Source organism: Rhinolophus ferrumequinum, chromosome 11, assembly GCF_004115265.2.
Source record: "Rhinolophus ferrumequinum isolate MPI-CBG mRhiFer1 chromosome 11, mRhiFer1_v1.p, whole genome shotgun sequence".
Classification (NCBI taxonomy): Eukaryota; Metazoa; Chordata; class Mammalia; order Chiroptera; family Rhinolophidae; genus Rhinolophus; species Rhinolophus ferrumequinum.
In genome coordinates, this window is record NC_046294.1 from 12,014,860 (window position 1) to 12,034,271 (window position 19,412).

Sequence of the window (19,412 nt, forward strand, 5' to 3'; positions counted from 1 at the left end):
ATTTCAAATCTATATCCTGGACTTACAAAGAACATGCATGAAGCTGGAACCTCCAGCTTGATCTTTGCAAGACTAGCTATAGGTCTTTCTAAGAACCACTTCCAGGAACATTTTCTGGTGGTTAGGATTTCTAAACATACCTTGACAGGTTGCAAATCCCCAATCAGGAAAAGTGGGCCCACATCAATATCTGGGTCTTTCGGGTAAATGTTTGGTTTTATATGATGTTGGAAGTGTCGGTGATTCCACCACTTTGTTGACAGGCCCTGAGAAGAAGAGAGTGTTCATTAGCTGTGGTGAGATTTCTCTCCTGAAATATCCCTCACTATCAGAGTTTTCTGCATACATCTGCAAAGTCAGAATGAGACATAACTTGCCCCCACTGCTGGATCAAAGAATGATTCATTGGACAGAGGCTCTGAAAGCCTACAAACAAATAATTATCTGATTCAGGAACATAAGTTCCTGTTCAAGTAACACCTGATACCAAAAAAACAAAAATTTGTTGAAATGAAGTGTTTTTCCATCCTTCTGCTTTTTTGATTCTCATTTTAAAAAAATTCTGAAGGTAAGTGGGGCAGAGAGTATTCTTCCTATTTTTTTTTAAAAAAAAAGAAAGGAAAAGAAACCTTAGCTCCAAGACTTTAATTAGTTTTTTTTGGGAAAAAAAATGGCCCCAGGAATCCTACTTCAATGAATATTTCAAAGAATCATGGATCTGAAGTGATCTCCTAGGGGGACTTGGCTCAGATCATTGCATGTCTGGGCTTCAGTGCTCTCGTAAAAGTAAACGAGAATAAAAATAGTTTAGCTGATGCCAAGCTCCAATCATCTCTGATTAGGTTGTTTGTGATTTTTATATCTCTGAATTAAAGTCTGCAGATCTTAATAGAGCACAGGTTCTAGAGGCACATCACCCTCATTTTATATATGAGATGTATAAATACTGTTGTGTGGTTTGGGCAAATTACCCACTCTCTTTAAGGCTCAATTGCGTGTAAATATTGTATAAGATATATACCTTTGTGGGTCATTTGCGGAAACACGAGATGTTGTATGTAAAACACTGAAATATTCAGTTTCCCCTCCTTTCCCCTATTGTGTTAATCATTTCCAGAAGAATAAGCAGTAGTATGTTTTTACAGTGTATTTGACATCTCCCAATAACTGGTCTATACATTTGTTAGATCTTCACTGTCCAAAACTGTAGCCATAGGCATGTGTCGCTATTGAGCATTTGAAATGTGACCAAATTAAGGTGGGCTATAGTGTATAATACATACTGAATTTTGAAGACTCAGGATGAAAAAAGGAATGAAAAATGTCTTATTAATAATTTATATACTGATTACCTGTTGACGTGATGATATTTGAGTATATATAGAGTAATAAAGTTACCGTTTAAAATGTGGCTGTTAGGAAATTTAAAATAACTCATGTCATTTTAATGTGACTTGATTTTCTTTCTGTTGCACTATGATGGTCTAGACACTATACATCTACGGTACAGGGGACGGGTTTTTTGAAAATCTGTAAGTGCTAGCACTGCCTTCCCCTGGTCTTTGTTGCAGTCTTTCTCTTAGCGACCTCACTCCACCCCCGAGTCCTTTAGGAGCAGCAGTCTCTCCTCACTTCTAACGTTCTCTAATATCCTCACGGTGGAATCTCTCTCTCTCCAGCCTCGATCTCTCGCCTGAATCTCATGCATGAAAGGGCAATCGCTTTCCAAACATTTCCTTTTGGATGTCTCATGATCTCTCAAACTCAATGTGTGCTTATCGTTTCTGTTCCCCTATTCTCCAACAGACTGCATTTCTCCTATCAAATTGTGTATCAAATATCACTCTTACAATTGTGTATTCATCCATTCATTTTTTATTTTGAAGTATGTCCCATACATCGAATACTAAGCTAAGCAGTATTTGGAATGTGAAGATAGACATGATAAAGTGGGGTTTCCACACTTAGGAAACATATAATCTAATGGGAACAGTATACAATTAAACAAGGACGCTGCGATAAGCAATGATTCTCTCTTTTTAATTAAATCCTCTGAGAGCCGATATCTTGGCCTCTTTTACTAGCTGACTATACCCTTTAGCCAATGAGTATCTATGGAAATTGATAATATGACAGACAGGTTTTGGTTCGTGATAGGTAAGGGAGCAGATCTTGACAAATCAAGGTCCTAGAGCTTAGAACAGTGGTCAGAGTGATTGTGGGTGTGATCTAAAGCAGCTGGCTTCACCCTGGCCCTTCTGTATGGAAGTACAATTCCTGGAGACAAGGGAGGGAGTGATCCATGGGGAAGTGAGGGTTATCAGCTACATGCAAAATAGGCACCAAGTTCCATACCAGAACCACCCTAAGTCATCCCTCACCTCCAAGTTAGGACCTTTCTTGGGTCAGTATAGAGAATCCAGGCTTTGGATTGAAACCATCCTGCGTTTTAAGCCCTGCTACTAGGTGTGTGGCCTTGGGCAATTTCCTCAACTGTAAAATGGATGAGGTTATTGGAAGGATTACAAGAAATAATATGCTTGACACTCCTCCCCCCAAAAGTGTTTTAAGATGTAGTCATGGAAACAGTGTAGACCAGATTTTCAGAGGTCTTAATTTCAACTATTCTGCTTCTTTATCCCTATAATAACACTTGATTCTTACAGTTTACAAAATATACATACTGGGCGGGGGGGTGGGGAGAAATATGCTACAGAGAGTCCATTTTGATTTTAACACTGCGCAGAAGTCCAAAATGTATGCAGACATTTTGTGGTTTATTTTCAGACTATTTATTTTTATTTTGTGCAAATGCCACAAAGACCAGAATGTATATGTTTGTTTTTTTCCACAGCTAGTGAAGGAAAATTACAAGGATTCACAATATCTGTCAATATTGGTGCCTTTTCTGGGAGGGGGGAGGGTGACTGGATGTGAAATCAATTGATGTGCCATGTAAAATCATGAGTGGGAATATTCTTAGAAGGGCTTTGAACATTTACTGCTGGGAGGCTAGGGGAATCCAACAAGGCTGATTAATCCTGGAAGAGTGGGAAATAAAGGAAAAGATGCAGGAGAATGAATAAAAGTGAAGAGAAAGAGGAAGAAGAGTGGGCAAGGAAGGTCAGATGGCTCTGTTCAAGGGTTGAGGATTGCTAAACCCAGAATGATGGAAAAAGCAGGTGGCGATGATGGCAGTTGGTCTTATCGCCACTGACATAAGCTCCAGGAGGGCATGCATACTGTCCTATGAACAACCGCAATGCAATGCCCAGCAGAGTGCCCAGCACATAGTGGGCCATCAATAAGCATTTGTTGAATGAATGGATGAATGAATGAATGAACCGACCATCTGCTAAGAGTGGCTTCTAGTCCTGACTCTGTTCGTGCTCACTGAGTGACCTTGAGTGACTCACTATAACATTCTATTACATTGTTTTGTACACCCGAAACTGAAAAAAAAACAGATTATATTCATTTTAACTAGTGCAAAATTGTTTCTGCAGACACAATTTATAGTGAAAGAGCTGTGTATAAATTTAGACCAATGGGAAATCAGTGATTTTAAAAAAAGCACCAGCTTTTAAATATTTTAAATGTTATTAAATATTATTTGAAATATTCCACACATTCCACACACTGGCACCAAATCAACTGCCAATTATCTCCAGGGAGATGACTCTCACTTTTCCTTCGACTTCCAAATATCTTCTAATTGAATATAAAACCACTGCATTAAGGAAAAACAAATAGGCTCTGAGTTGGGGCTTGAGTTTTTCCTGAGAGAGCCTTGCTTGAAGGCAAGGATTTGGCTTAGTGGAAGGCTCTGAGGTGTTTCTTACCCTTCTGGGCCAGGGTACATAGTCACCAAATCCTAGAATGTTGTAGAAAAAAAGAGACCCAGTTTAACTCCTAACAGTACAAATGAGAACACTGAGGGCCAGAAATGTACAGTAAGTCACTCAAGGTCACTCAGTGAGCACGAGCAGAGGCAGGACTAGAAGCCACTCTTAGCAGACCTTGGTCAGTTCATTCATTCATTCATCCATTCATTCAACAAATGCTTATTGATGGCCTACTATGTGCTGGGCACTCTGCTGGGCATTGCATTGCGGTTGTTCATAGGACAGTATGCATGCCCTCCTGGAGCTTATGTCAGCGGCGATAAGACCAACTGCCATCATCGCCACCTGCTTTTTCCATCATTCTGGTTTTAGCAATCCTCAACCCTTGAACAGAACCATCTGACCTTCCTTGCCCACTCTTCTTCCTCTTTCTCTTCACTTTTATCCATTCTCCTGCATCTTTTCCTTTATTTCCCACTCTTCCAGGATTAATCAGCCTTGTTGGATTTCCCCTAGCTTCCCAGCAGTAAATGTTCAAAGCCCTTCTAAGAATATTCCCACTCATGATTTTACATGGCACATCTTCATTTTTAAAGGCATAATCCTTCTCCTGCAAGGTAGTTCCTTAATGGGGGATGCCAGGGATTGGGCCAAATAGTTTATTGGGGTAAGAAAAAAAATATTACAACTTCTTAAATACAAATAAACTTTTTCCATAGAAATTTAAAATTCTGGTTTTAGCATATATATTATAAACCATTTCATAAAAAATTAAAAATCTAAATTTAGCATATATTATAACATACTATTACACATTAACGTATATCTAGGACCTACATTGTTAGTATATCTGCATTTATTTGTGGGGTGTGCACAAACGGTTTTCACTGATTTGAGTGCACACACAAACTTGGAAACCTCTGCCTTTAGGAAATGACCTTTGAGAATCCCATCCTCCACCCTGAGCATCCTGTACCTTGAGATGACACATCACAAATTTGTGCATCAGGTGGTTCCACTTGGACTTCTTAAATATGGAAAGATGTCCTATGTCATGCTGTAAAAATGAACTCTGAGCCTAGAAGAGATGAAGTTGTTCTTAGAGAAGTTGGGAAGGCAAGAAGAAATTAATAAACATGCCCGCTAGTTGATTCAGGAGCCCATTTGAGAAGAACAGTGGGAGAGCTGGTCTGACCTCAAGTCAGGTTTCCTTTCTATCTCCCACACATGTGTCATTCTTTCCCACCTGTTTCTTTGTGCAGGTGGTTCTCTTAGCCTAGGACACTCTCCTTGCTGCTGTCAAAATCTTCCAAAGTGCAGTGGAAAGAGCATGGCCTTTGGAGTCAGGAAGATTTGGGTTCTAAACTGTTCTTCACCACTTTTTAGCTGCACGACTCTTGGCAAGTTCTCAGGAGCTCTGAACCTCAGTTCTTCATCTGCTAAGCAGGGATAGTAACACTTTACTCATAGGGCTGTTGTGTAACTTCAGTGTATGTGAAGTGCCTGGCTTTTATGCTAAGAACCAAACACGTGTATGCTTCCTTTCTTGCCTCCAAAGTCACTTTTCAAAGAATAGTGCAAATTGCCTTTTCAATAAAAAAGTTAACTTAAAACACTTCTGGCATTGACATTGATGTTAATTCTCCACGAAACCTTCCACAGCTGTTCCATTAGAATTAAATGCCTCTTCCTGCTCCAACAGCACATGTTATTCCTCTCTGTGGCATCAGTGCCGTTGTGTCTTGTAATATGTTTAGATATCTGAATGACAATCTCCCTCACTGGATGACAGGGGACAGGTGCATTTCCCTATGTGCCCACAACCAAGTGTGCTCATAGAATGCTATGTCCAGAGAGTCACACTTTATTCAATGAAGATTTATCAAATGCCCTGCTATGTGCCAGGTGCTGGTTGTCATTTACAGCAGAATCCGTACATTCTTATTCTCATGTAATAAGATGTAGTCTCTGCTCTTGAAGAATCCATGGTCTGATGCATTGATAAATTTCATTTGGTCAATGAATGAAAGACAAAGAGAGGGGCCAAGAACGGAACTTCAGTTACTGAACTTGTGTGGATAAATTGGGCAAAGAGTAGCAACTGTCATAAGTTAAATACTTACATTATGCCAGTCACTGTACTAGGTGTTTTACACATTACTTGTTTAGTCCTCTTCAGAATGTTTCCACAAAACATTGTTATCCCCATTTTACAGACAAGAGAACTGAGAGGCCCAGCACGGTCTGATAACCTACTGGTGTCCAACACATGAGTAGTTTGCCAGGAGGTGTCAGGCCGCCGCTGACACCAATCAAAAGAGAGAAGAAAAAATTCTGAGCCTCTCCCTGAAGCCCCTGCCTGAGCTTAGGATACCTGCTTACCTGAGAAATTGTGAGAAGAAAGGAAATGCATATTGTAATTGGCCAACCATTGCCAAAATACCACAGCATTAGCCAAGCCAGGGCTTCCAAAATCAAAATCTGGATGAAATGAAGAGAAAAGAACACCAAGTTGGCGTTGAACATGTTCATAGTCTCTAATGTCCTCCGCAATTCCTGGAAATCTTCCACCAACTGGGACTGTGAAATAAATATTCAAGGAAGAAATTAGTTCCTTCAGGAGAAAGGGAACACAAATGAGCATAATTAACAGTCTGTTTTATTACCTTATTAGTACCTTAATTTTATGAGTAGAAATTTACTAGATTAATAAATTTAATTGGGCAGCATTAACAACAAAAAACAATGAACAAACAAAACCTTTGAAAAACATAATTTATTTTTTCTCTAGAGAAGAGAAAGATGGGTAATGATTTGTAAACTGTCCTCAAACTGTTATGGAACTCACAATTAGTGTGTGTGTGTGTGTGTGTGTGTGTGTGTGTGTGGTAGTGGTGGTGGTGATCAGTAAAGAGATACAGAAGTCTAACGGTTACCTTTTAAACCATCAGTGTTATTTCAGGTGCTGATTGATCTTTGGTTATGCTTTGGGGAACTTTGCTGTCTATATGGACCTGTGTTACTATAGTTATTGGTACAGTTTACAAAGTGATTTCTACAGTTGTTTATATGTGTAAAGGGTTCATTCATAGAAGCCAATGAACATAGACAAATATAGGTTACTTAGATTAGCTCAGTGAATGTAGTTCCTGTGAGCTGCTCAATGGATCCCCAGAAACAAGACAGGGTCTCTGGTCGCATTAGTGTGTCTGCTGGTGGGAGGTGTTCTGGTTCTGTGTACTTATGCATGTGTGTGTGTACAATGCCAGCATGGCTTTATAAGTTTGCCACATCACACTGGAGACTTAATGCAAGGGCTGGGAAGAAATACCTCTTAGCTTAATGACTACAATGTGTTTGAAACCTGCACAGTTGAGAAAGTGACCATAGTATGAGAAAGAGATCAGTATTGTTCAGATGTACGGAGATAAATCTGAAATAAAGAAAAGATATAAGCATAATTCTAGAAGCCAAAAATTCCATTTAAAAATTCACTGATGCAACTTTGAAAGGATTCCCTGCCTGGGAAAAGTCTGGATGGATTCATTTATCAAGCCTCATCAACCCTGGAATTCTGGAGGCCATAGATAATTTTAATAGGTCATCTCTAGAGTGCCTCTAGAGTGTCATGTTTTCCAACCCATTTATTGTACAGAGAAGGGGTCACCAAAGCCCAGAATAGTGACTGAAATTATGAGCAATTCAGTGACAGAGGCTGGACTTAAACCTATTTTTCCTGACACCTAGTTTTGTGCCCAAACACTAATTATCTAAGTACATATATCAGGTTAAATATAAGATAATTATTCATTGTCTAAAAACAATGAATAGTTGTTTTGTGTTGGTCTCTGGAGGTAACTATCATAAATTTTCTTTAGTGCATCTATGTGGAGATATATATGTATATACATAGGTATATAAAACTAAAGAAAATTTATGGTAGACCGTTAAATATCGAATGATTAGCTTATAGATCTTAGCCTTAGTGGGGTTTTCTTTTCCTTAGAAAATGTTTTTAGGAAAGGCAATTAAGCTTTGCATCATCTTTGTTTTCCAACCTGGAGCTCCTTCTCTAAATGAAGTGGACACATCTGGAGGGTTGTCAGCGACTAGTGCCACCACTGAGTTCACGATCATGATAGCATCTAAAATGTATTTGGAACTTACTGTGCTTCAGACACTGTTCTGAGCACTGTAAACGCCTTGAACTCTGTCAGTAATCTCCCAGTAACGCTTACGACATTGGTACTCTTGTTGCTATTTTACAGAGAGAGAAAGTGACCTGCAGAGAGGTTTGGTAACTGTCCTAAACCCATGCAATGTGAGGCGGGGCTATTGTGAGTCTAAGCTGTCCACCCCCAGGGCCCACGCCTCTGAACACAGAGCCACACTTCCTGACACAGCCTTGAGGGGTGCAGGTAGACCTAAGGGGTGAGCGTAGGTGTCTGTGTCAGGTCCGCACATAACAAGTTCTGTATCTTCGGATTCCCTCTGTGAGTTTGCTTCCTCGTTTTTTAGAGGGGAAACATCATCCTCTCCTATCTGCCTCACAGTGATAGATGGATCAGCACTTTGTACAAATTATTTCTAAAGAATTTGCATTCCACATTATTCTACTTCAGCTTCAGGTGTGCAGTGCAGTGGTCAGGCATCTACACAATCTATGAAGTGACCCTCCTGATAAGTCCAGTAGCCATCTGGTACCCTACACGATCTTTACAACATTATTGATTATATCCCCCATATGAATGTCAACTAGAATTTAAAAATAAATAAATAAATAAATACATAGTCACGGGATGTAAAGTACAACATAGGGAATATAGTCAATGGAATTGTAACAGCTATATATGATGTCAGAGGGGTAGTAGAATTGGGGGGGGGGTTATCACTTTGTGAGGCATGTAAATGTCTAATCATTATGTTGTTTTGTACACCTGAAACTAATATAATAAAAAAACTAACAAGCCAGTAAATACCTTTGCTGTAAAAAAAGAACTAAATGTAAGCTTTTTAAAATAAATAAGTTGCAAAAAATTGGAAATGCTCAATATTAAAATTCCTTTAAGCTCTATGTAAAACCATCTTAGTGTATTTTTAGTCTTACAGAGACCCTGTCCTTTGGAAGACAGTATTTCAGGTAGCCAAAGTATTAGAAAAAGAAAGAATGATGCCTTTCCTTCAGAACACCTAAGGAATTGGGGTCAGAAAGAAGTGACTGGGAGTCCCAGTTCTTCAACACACCAGCTGTGGGACTTTCAGAAAGTAATTTATTGTCCCTGGACTATAATTTCCCGAAGTGTAAAAAGGGCTGTAGTTAGAATACAGTCACATCTTTCATTCAACAACTATTTATGGAGTTCCTACTACATGTCTGATCCTGTGAAAATGAGTCGTGAGGACACAGAGATAAGCAAAATAGATATATTCTCTGCTCTGATGGAACTTAGTTTAGTGGGGGAACATAGACATTAAACAAATAATTACAAGCAATCACTGAAAAAAAAATTATATGTGTGAGTTGCCTGCCAGGAAGTAGGTGTTTGCAGACATGGGATTAGTCTTTGGCAGAAGACCAAACATTCCAGACCTTTGTTTCACATAGACTTCAGAGTTCTGAGTAGGAAGATGACATTGTTTTGAAATAGGTGGCATCCACTCATTCATGCTGTTACAGGCCCACCCAGGCATGATGGTGATAAGTTGGACCTAAAATATACCTTAGCCCCATCCCTGCACATATTCTTTTTTTTTTTTTTTTCTTTCTCCTTCTTCTGCCTCCCCCACACTCTGGTTCGACCAGCGACCTCGGCATTAGGAATAGGAGCACGGCACTCCAACCACCTGAGCCACCGGGCCAGCCCCCTGCACATATTCTTGAGTCCTGGGACCTCACTCACGTTTTTGTTTCTCTCCTGGCTGGGCTCTTCCGGGGCAAGCTCTCCGATGAGCAGTGGCTTAAGGTACAGTTGAACAGTGTCAAGCTCCAGGTGCATGGCTCTGAAGACATCCTGTAAATCAGAGAGAACCGTTAGAGGCTTAGAAGAGACATGCTTATGACAGATTAGTCCCCTTTCTTGCATCTTGTGCCCATCTTGGGAACCAGCGCACACTCTGTTATTGAGCATCTGCTTCTAACTTCAGGTTGATGCTTCAAGTTGATTGAGCAAAATTACCTGTAGAAATCCTTCATGAAAGCTGGGATCCGCCTACCAAATGCCCTGCTTCCCTAAGCAAGTCCAATGCAGGCAGGTTATCCCCAAGCCCTGGAAGAGACTGCTGTCTATTTTATCGAGCACCAGAAGAGAGAGTCGGTTTGAGTTTGTGGGCCATGATACATCTTTAAAGTCCAGTATTAGGCTTGGTGCAGAAGTTGCAGCAACCCAAACTGGCTATGCAAATCCCATCTCCCAGCAAAGTCTGCCTCTTGGTCCTTAGCCAAGGACCAGGGGAATGAAGCCCTGGAATTAAGTTATTTCCAACAAAAGACAAGGAAACCTTGTTTCCAACAAGGTTAAAGTTGATGGTTGCTTAAGACCAATGTGTAAGAGAGTGTGGGAGCATAGCCCTTGAACTCTGGCTTGTCTGAAGTATGACACTCTTGGCTAAGGCTGAAGGCACCTCATCACTCTTCCAAAGAAACACCAGGGCAGTCTCTGCAGGGCTTGCGACAGCCAGGCACGGAACTGAGTTGACCAACTATATTTTTCCATCTCAGGTCCCACTATAGTAACAACTCCAAGTGGCTAAGAGAAGCAGCAGTGGTTCCTCTGTCCTGCTTGTATGTGGAAGTAAGAAGTCTCTTCTGGCTTGGGGATTTAAATAGTTTTTGAAGGGAAATTCTCCAAGAGGAAGATACTGGACTTCCTGTTATGATGGCTTTGGGAAGGGGAATGATTGAAATGAAGGACTATAACCAAGGTTGTAACTTGAATGCATGGGAACAATACACATTACTGTGCAGTGCTGGTGTTGCACAGTATGGATTACGAAAATGGACCCTGAAGCAGCCTTCATATGTCTAAATTCTGGTTTTACCACTTATTAGTTTTATGATTGTGGACAAGTCTTTTGACCTGTTCATTGCTCCTCTTTTCTCTTCTCTTATGTGGGGGTCATGATAATAGCTGCTCAATGCAAAAAGATATTATAAGAACAAAGTACATTGATTAGAATCTGATTGGCATGTAGTAAACTCTCAATACATGTTACCTTTCTTAGATGTATACTTCCAGCGATAAGAACTTACGACCGTGTTTCCCCAAAAATAAGATCGGGTCTTATATTAATTTTTGCTCCCAAAGACACATTAGGGCTTATGTTCAGGGGATGTTATCTTGAAAAATCGTGCTAGGGCTTATTTTCCGGTTAGGTCTTATTTTGGGGAAAGTACCTACCCCAGTACCTACCTTCTCTTCAAGACAGCAATGCAGAGATATTTTTATGTTATTCCTATATTCTAATGCCTAATGTGGTGTGAGCTCTGAATTATTTTAGTGAAGATAATGAATTCTCCATCTTTAAATCATAAAGCAACTTTAGCTATATCTAAGAAGTACATATGAGCATACTTGTAAGAAGGTGCGTGTGTAATGAATAAGGTTAATTGGAAGGATGAAATATCAACTTTTTAGATTTACTTCCCTAGATTCAATGATGTAAAAAGGGCTTTGTATCTGCTAGAACAGTCTGCTCTGCACATCTCCTCCGACCCTCTTGGAAAATGCTAAAGTATATGATTTTAAAAGTGTTTTTTAACTGTCACATTCAATGAGTCTAAACCTTAGTTCCCCTAACCAGGTAGAGAGTCATTCAGTGAATAAGAAGGTGATGAAAGTACTTCAGGGTGATCCATACTGAGAAATCGTGTTCTGCTTCTTGTTTAGGCGCAGATGAGGATGGAAAACGTTCTGATAGATTAAGATCAGAGTGTAAAGCACAGGTAAGCTATTGCAATTTCATCTTCCGCTGAGCAGTCATCCAGAGTCCTAGAACAGTGCTGACAGTAACATTCTCCTGGCTTCATTGTTTCTTCTGATCCCCAGCCAAGTGCACAGATGAATACTGTGATAACAGGTACCGAAGACCTACAGAATCTTCTAGAATAGTAGGCATTGCCCTGCTCTGTGGAACTCTGTTCGTTGTACTGATGGGCAGTTCGACAAAGAAACTTAGGGAGTCTTAGAATATTTGATTGAGAAGAATTTCCTAATAGAGACTGAATATGGAATAAGTTGTGAAATCCTCTTCTTGAAAGACCTGCAAAAACGGGTTCTGTCGTCAACATTCTTGGGCAAGTATGTTCCTGCTGAAGGAAGGAGAAGGGATAACGTAAAGGGGAGAAGTGACGTGACCAACAGTGATTGAGCGTGTCCTATGTACAAGGCACTCTACGGGCCAATTCATAATCATCGTCTTAGCTCTGTGAGGTTCCATCGCTTCTGTGGTAAAGACAAAGACACCAACTCTCAGAGGGGAGAAGTGTCTTGGCCAAAATGCCACAGTGAGTAGTGAAGTCAGGATTTGAACTCAGGGCTCTGCGACTTTAAAGCCATGAAGCTCTAAAGGTCCATTCCAACCTAGACATGCATAATTCTTTTTTTGAAAAGCGTCTCAAGAGAGGAGCAACACCAGATTGCTTGAGGGATGGTGCTAAACTCAGTTTGTATCCGCTGAACAGATAGTAACGGTGTCTCCCACCTTAGGTTTTAGTCACGTGAATCACTTTGCCTCTGGCTCCCACCTACCTCTCTAGGCTTATGTTTCACCCTACCCTTCATTCCCCACATCGTCCACTGGGTCTCTCCCCGTTCAATAAGCATTCCATGCTCCTCTATGGTTCTGAGGCTTTGCACATGTTGTTTCCTTTGCCTTGATTGCTTGCCTCCATTTTCTCTACACAAAAGCTCCTCTTCACCCTTCACGATCCAGAGGAAATACGAGCCTCCCCTAACGCATGCAGGAACATTATTTATGATCTCCTCTGGGCTCCCATGATACTTTGTGCCTAGAACTTTTCAAATGATGTTATAAGAAATCTGTGTATTTATCCCTTCTCTAGTGGTCTTTGAGTTTTTTGAAGACTGGGACCACATCCTGTTGATTAAATTATATACACCATCGAGCGCTATGCCTGGAATATGGCATGTGATCAATGGATGCCTAAGGAATAAGGGAACAGGTGAATGCACAGGTGAACACAGGGTTTTTCTAAGAAGGAGAACGTTGGGATGATCAAACTGTTGAGCTCAGAGGATACAGGTCTTAAGAGATACCCTCAGCATCCCTCATATTCTGACCTTTTTTGCTGCTGTCGCATTTCTCATTTTCATCTGCTAGCCTTTCTGATTTCCTTTTCAGGCAGCATCTCTACTCTTTAATCTATTCATAAATGTATGTCATCACTTATCTCAAAACTGATTGTTTCCAAAACAGTACCAACCCAGGAAAGATGGGATTGTGACTGGGCTTTCGCAAATAGCTTGGCAATCCTGCTAATCTTTTGCTGTTTATTTAATGGGGGATGAAGAGACGTGCTTCACTGTAGAATCTGTATGATCCCTAGGGGAGGTGAAAAGTATGCAAAGTCAGGAGGCCCGAGACAAAGTCCTGCCTTTATCCTTAAGCGCTATATCTAGGTTGTGCCCAGCAGGAAGGCACCAAGCCCAGGGCACGTGGATGGACTGAAACCCAGCAGGCACTCTGTCTGTCAAATCTGCTGCAGCCTCCCAAAGACTCGGCCTTCCTCGTTCACACTAAAGCACAGTGTAGGGTAATAGGAGTAGGCCGTTTATAGGGGGAAATGACTCAATTTCTTAAGCCTAGGTCTTTTTCCTAAGTGTGAATAATAATACTCCCCAGTCTGCTCCATGGGCTCATTAATTCCTTCATTTATTTATTCTTAAATCTTATCGAGGATCTAACCTAGTGGCTACAAGCTTAGGCGTTAGTATCAAGCATCAATAAATGACTGCATTTTTATATTATCGTTATTTAGTTCTTCTGAGGTGGGTTGAAATTCCCAAAATTCAGAAAATAAAAGACAAATGGTGAATACATGTATTAGTCACGAAACAAGATAACCGGAACCTTGACTCACCTCCGAAAAGCTCACCAGAATATTCAAAACTCAATCACAGGCACTGCGTCCCACCTCTTTGGGCAGTTTCGTTGCTGCTCACCCCTCTCTCTCTACTCCTTTATCCATTTTCCAACTTGAACCATTGTTTAAATGAGAATTGGATTATTTATAACATTTTGACAACCCAGAAAAGATACAATTCTTACCGATTACTACTGTGTTTCCCCCAAAATAAGATCTAGCCGGACCATCAGCTCTAATGCGTCTTTTGGAGAAAAAATTAATGTAAGACCCGGTATTATATTATATTATATTATCTGGTATTATGTTATGTTATGTTATGTCATGTTATATTATACCCGGTATCATTATATTATATTATATTATATTATATTATATTATATTATATTATATTATATTATATTATACCTGGTCTTATATTAAAATAAGACCGGGTCTTATATTAAGTTTTGCTCCAAAAGACGCATTAGCGCTGATGGTCTGGCTAGGTCTTATTTTCGGGGAAGCACGGTGCTTTCCTTATAAACCCCAGTTGATTTTGTCGTCCCGGTTGTGGGTCGGGAGGGATGCTTTTTTAGACAAGCGCCATCATGCGTAGCTGAAGGAGAGGAAGACATACGGTGAGGGTAAAATGCAGACTCCTTAGCTCAGCACTCAAGACCCTTTCTTCCTCTCCTCCTTCTCTTTTCCACTAACTCTCCCTTCCATTCATCTTCTCCTCTTTGTCCTCTTCTTGTCCTCATTCCCTGACAGTCACTGAAATTAGCTGAGCACATACTATTTGCCAATATTGTGCTAAGACAAAGGAAATGTGGGATGCCCATTCTGGCTGGTCACTTACTCCTGTACTCCTCCTCTGTGCACATTTTCCTTCCCCGTGCTTCAGTCTGTCTCTCTTGGCTCTGTGCGTCCTAAGGTATTTGGGGTGCTCTCCTTTGGTGCCACACACAAATCTACCCTCCACACTGCAGTCCTCCAAATAGTTGAAATGGACTTTGTTTCCTCTAATTTTTTGTCATCCCTTCCCTGTCATGCTGGCCTTTGACTCTGGTGGGAAAGAACTTGAGTTTCTCAGTGTCCCTCTTGGACGGGGGTGTCCAGAGATAGATTGGGCTGATCAGTACACAGGATGATACACCTACTCTCTTTGTTCTGAACATATAGCTCATGCTCACGCATCATGAGACTGCACTTACTTCTCTTGTTGAGTCTGGAACATACCGTTGCCTTAAAACTTGTGGCTAACTATTTATTCGTGTATATTTCCTGTCATGAGATGCTCTGTAATCCTCATTTTAAAGATTGCAAAATAATACATCCTATGGATATATTGTAATGTATATAAACAGTTCTTCTTGGACTTATAGGTTATCTCTGGCTTTTCCCAGATGAGCTGTTCCAGGTGAGAAGACTTGGGCCTGGATTCCAGTTATTAGCATTGTGCCATTAGTTTTAAATCATATAGTTTGAGAACAATCAGATAACTCATATGTGTAATAATAAGAGCTGATGTGCCAATTCTCTTTTATAGACTTATTTTTCTTGGTAAAGTTCTTTGGAGAAAATTATAACCCATCTCAGAAGAATTAAGTAATAAAACACAAGCATGGCCATTTATGAAGGGATTGTTATCCTCACTTTCTAGATCAGGGAGCCAGGCTCCAAGATCTTCAGCAACCTCCTCAGGACACTCCTAGTAAGTGGTGGAAACCAGATACAAACTAGACTTGTTTTGTCCCCACACCTGAACTCTTAATCACTAGGCTGCGCCCCTAACTAGTGTAAAGAAGAAAAAGGTACCTCCTCTGGGCAGGTGCAGCTGTGGGTCCAGGGCTGGCACAGAAACCATACTCAGGTCCACGTTTCTCTTTAGGGCACAACCTACGAAGATCTCTTCAGTTGGAGAGTGAACATTTGACCTCAGATCCCTTGACTTTTATGTTCTGCCCTCCTTCCCTAGAGAGCATGATGCCCTCTACCCTGTAGGCTGGATGGCACCAAATGCAATCAGGATTTCCAAGTTGGTGGTAAGCAGGAAGTGACATTGCATCTCTGAGGCTACGGATGCTGGAAATATGAATAGTAATAGCTACAGTTGAATGAAACTTTATTGAAGTGTCTGGCATTACACTAAACACTTTACAAGCATCAGTCCCATTTACCATAAACCAGTGAGATGAGTGTGTCATTCTCCTTTTACAGATCATGACACTGAGGCTCAGACAAGTCCAGTAACTTTCCCAGGTTCATATGCGTGATCCCAAAGCCCAGGTCCCCCAGTCTTTGAGTAGCCATGGAGTACTGTGGTTGTCAGAATTCTCCTGGTACTTTCCAGTCTTCTTGAACCATCTTCCTTTGGAGAATCTTTTCTCAAACATTTTTGGATTTACCTTCCTAAAGTCAAAGGTACATGATTGACCATGCCCAGGATTTTCACTCTCAGTATATAAATCCTAAGGAGGCATGATATTTTCCTCTAGGCTTCTGATGGTTTCTAGTTTATTAATCAATTCCTCCTCATTGGCTAGAATTGGATGCAGAATCATGGTCTTTCCCTAACTTCTGGGAGGTAAAAATGATCAGCAAATGACAGATTTATTACCCGAGCTGCATCAAGCAGAGTGAGTCCCTCTGTGATTTTCAAGGTGGCCGAGACCCACATCTTTGCCAGCACATCCTCTGAGCTAATTCTATGACTTGTGATACAAGAGCATCATCCATATTTTCTCTGAGTTGTGGGAATGGGGGGATGGGCTAGATAGGGATCTGTAGTGTTTTCTTTCATTGTATTTTTGTTCCTCTTTCTCCTGTTATTCTTGCAGCAGGCTTTCCATCTTGATTCTTCTACCCTCAGCTCTCTGGATTCCTACACAGCATCTATCTTCCGGACACACAGGATACTCTCACCCTTTGCTACAAGTGCATTCTCATCCCAAGAAAAGGTTGAACTTTGTTTATGAAAAGTATCAGATCTGACACAAGCAGTGGGGATGTAATAGAGTCTTTCGGAAAGGCCATCATCTCACTGCAGGATCAAGACAGTGAGATGGTAGAAAAAGAAGAACCTGGTTACAGAAGGGAGATGAGAAATTCGGATGGTGTGGGGGGGGGGAGATGTCCATAGCATCCAAAGACAAAACCTTGCTTACTTTGCAAATTTACCAGGCGCTTGTGTCGTTTGCTACTATTAGCATCCTTTACAGAGTGGCTCTTAGTGAAACAATGTTTTCAATCCTATACTTTGAAACCAGTTGGAGACTTTACATACTAAACTGAAAACAAGGGCAATAAAGAAAAGAAAAAAAAAGTCTGGGTTTAAATTTCTGCTCAGTCATATATTAATTTCTGATCTTGAGTTAGTCATTGAGTCCTTCTTAGTCTCCATTTCTTCGTCTGCATAATGTGGAGAATAAAATTCCTAATTGGGATAAAACAAATTTCCGTATGGACTATTTTAAAAGGGCTTCCTAAATGCATTTAAGGATTTGAGAGGACTCCCTATCAAACGTTAAATGGACATTTTACTTGTATGTACTCAACATAAAGGGCTTTATGGTAAAAAACTTACCTGATTTCAAAATTTGGCACTATTACTTGCTGGCTGTGTGGATTATTTGCCTCTTTGAACATTAATTTTCTCATTTGAAATATGGGGAAAATATCCACCTTCCTCATGGGAAGTTTAAGTGAGGAAATGTATTTGAATGTGTCTAAGGTATCTAGGGATGCAATAAATGTTATAGTTTTTTTTTCCTTAGTCATTTTGGTGGGGGAAGGTGATGAGAAGAAATGAAAAAAGAGTGGAAAGACTGAAAGTTAAGAAAGATAAAGGTTTTGAATCTGAGGTCTGCTGCTGGGTGACCTTGGGCCAATGAGTTAACATCTCTGATTTTAATTTCTTCTTCCATAAAAGCGGGTGGTACCACCTGTATCACATGGAATGAGCTACACGATGCAAAAGAGCTCTGCAAAGTCCAAAAGACTATGTAATTGTAGGTGTTCATCGTCGTTATTAACATTTTGATGCCTAACAGATGAATCACTGGCTTTCTTTTAGACACTCCAATTATAAGAGGCTGAAGAACTTATACTTGGGTGCTTTCCACCCTAGCTTTTACTCACCTATTTGTAACTTTCTCCTTACAAAACAGTGACTCCATTTCAAAACAGAACACCAAGAACAAAACCAATGTCAGAATACACACAGTTTCCAATATCAACATCTAAGCTCATCCCAAACCTGGTCCAGGTAACAGCTAGGCCCTGAGGCTTACATTGCTTCCAAATGCTTGCTGGATAAGAATCCTGAAAAATTGGTTTGAGAGGAGGTGAGCGATTGTGGAGCTTGATTGAACACGTACTTTTGGGGAGAAAGCCAAGGTCCCAGCCACCCTGCAGCTAAAACAGAAAGAAGGCAGAGCTTTGTCCTTACCGTGGCGTCTTCTCCCGCGTAGTGGCTGAGGACCCGGCGCCCACCTGGATGCCTGTCGACCCAGCCAGTAACATTGTAGACCTTGCGATTGATCACCAGCCATAGGTCGGCCTCCTGATTGTGTCTCTGGACCTCTTGCCAGCTATACACGTTGAGGCTTTTCCTGGGCACGTCACACTTCCCATGTGCCTCCTGCTTTCCGGAGACCTGGGTTTTCCCATTCGCTATAGGTTTCCCATTTGCCTGATGCTTCTCCCCTAGGTACGGCTCACTCTTTCCTACCTGGCTCCCATTGCCGGCGTGCTTTTCTTCAAACGTCATCGTCACTGAACTCTTGAGATTTCTGGGTGGACTCCTGAGACTTCTAATCCTAACTGTGGTCGGACCACAAACTAACCCTTTCCTCCTCTTTTATTGCATGGGAGTATGGTGCCCGCACAGAACACTTTTTAAAGCCTAGTTATCTCCTCCCAAACTTGAGAGTGAGCATATCCCCATCCTCTCGCTTCTGTCTGTCCTGAATGTTTTCTGCCCTGATGTAGGCTGGACCACCTCTTTTCCTGGGACAGGAGACCACTTTTCTCTCTTCAGGTCTCCTCTCCCTGCTGGTTGGTCTCTTAGCAGCATCCTCCATCGTTAAATGTTCCTCAGTAAAGAGCTGGGGCCAATCGTAGGGTGGCAGGATGTTGCGGCCCACCCCCAGGGAGGAGGGGCTAAGCTCTGGTCTCAAAACTCCTACTCTGCAGCCAGGTAAATTGGGTTCGCACGCTCTCTGACATGCCATGAATGGACACAATTAGATTTGTTAATTTAACATGTGAGCAGAAGCTTTCAAAATCTCCAGGATGACGTCAATGCTTGGTGGACTTGGGAAATGTTCTTTCTGACAGCTGTTATTTCTCCCTAGGACTTTTAAATTGTTCTAAAAGACTTTTTTTTTTTTTTTTTTTTTTTTTTTTTAAAGAAAGGTTTAGATTTACCAAAGAGGCAGCTCAATGGTAAACCAGTTTTCCTCTTTTATTTCCCTTTGAAA

The 19,412-nt window shown here is 40.9% G+C and overlaps 1 protein-coding gene across 1 annotated transcript in view; it reads right to left on the reverse strand.

The window, feature by feature from the left end:
- LOC117029814 (fatty acid desaturase 2-like protein FADS2P1) overlaps positions 1–18,700 on the reverse strand; it is a 31,296-nt gene extending 12,596 nt beyond the window's left edge. Inside the window, exons 1-5 of the mRNA XM_033119028.1 lie at positions 18,380–18,700; positions 9,746–9,856; positions 6,228–6,425; positions 4,822–4,923; positions 141–266 (exon numbers count right to left, since the gene is read on the reverse strand). Coding sequence (XP_032974919.1) covers positions 141–266; positions 4,822–4,923; positions 6,228–6,425; positions 9,746–9,856; positions 18,380–18,700 — 858 coding nt within the window. The remainder of the gene's footprint in view (positions 1–140; positions 267–4,821; positions 4,924–6,227; positions 6,426–9,745; positions 9,857–18,379) is intronic.
- Between the last annotated feature and the right edge of the window lie 712 nt (positions 18,701–19,412).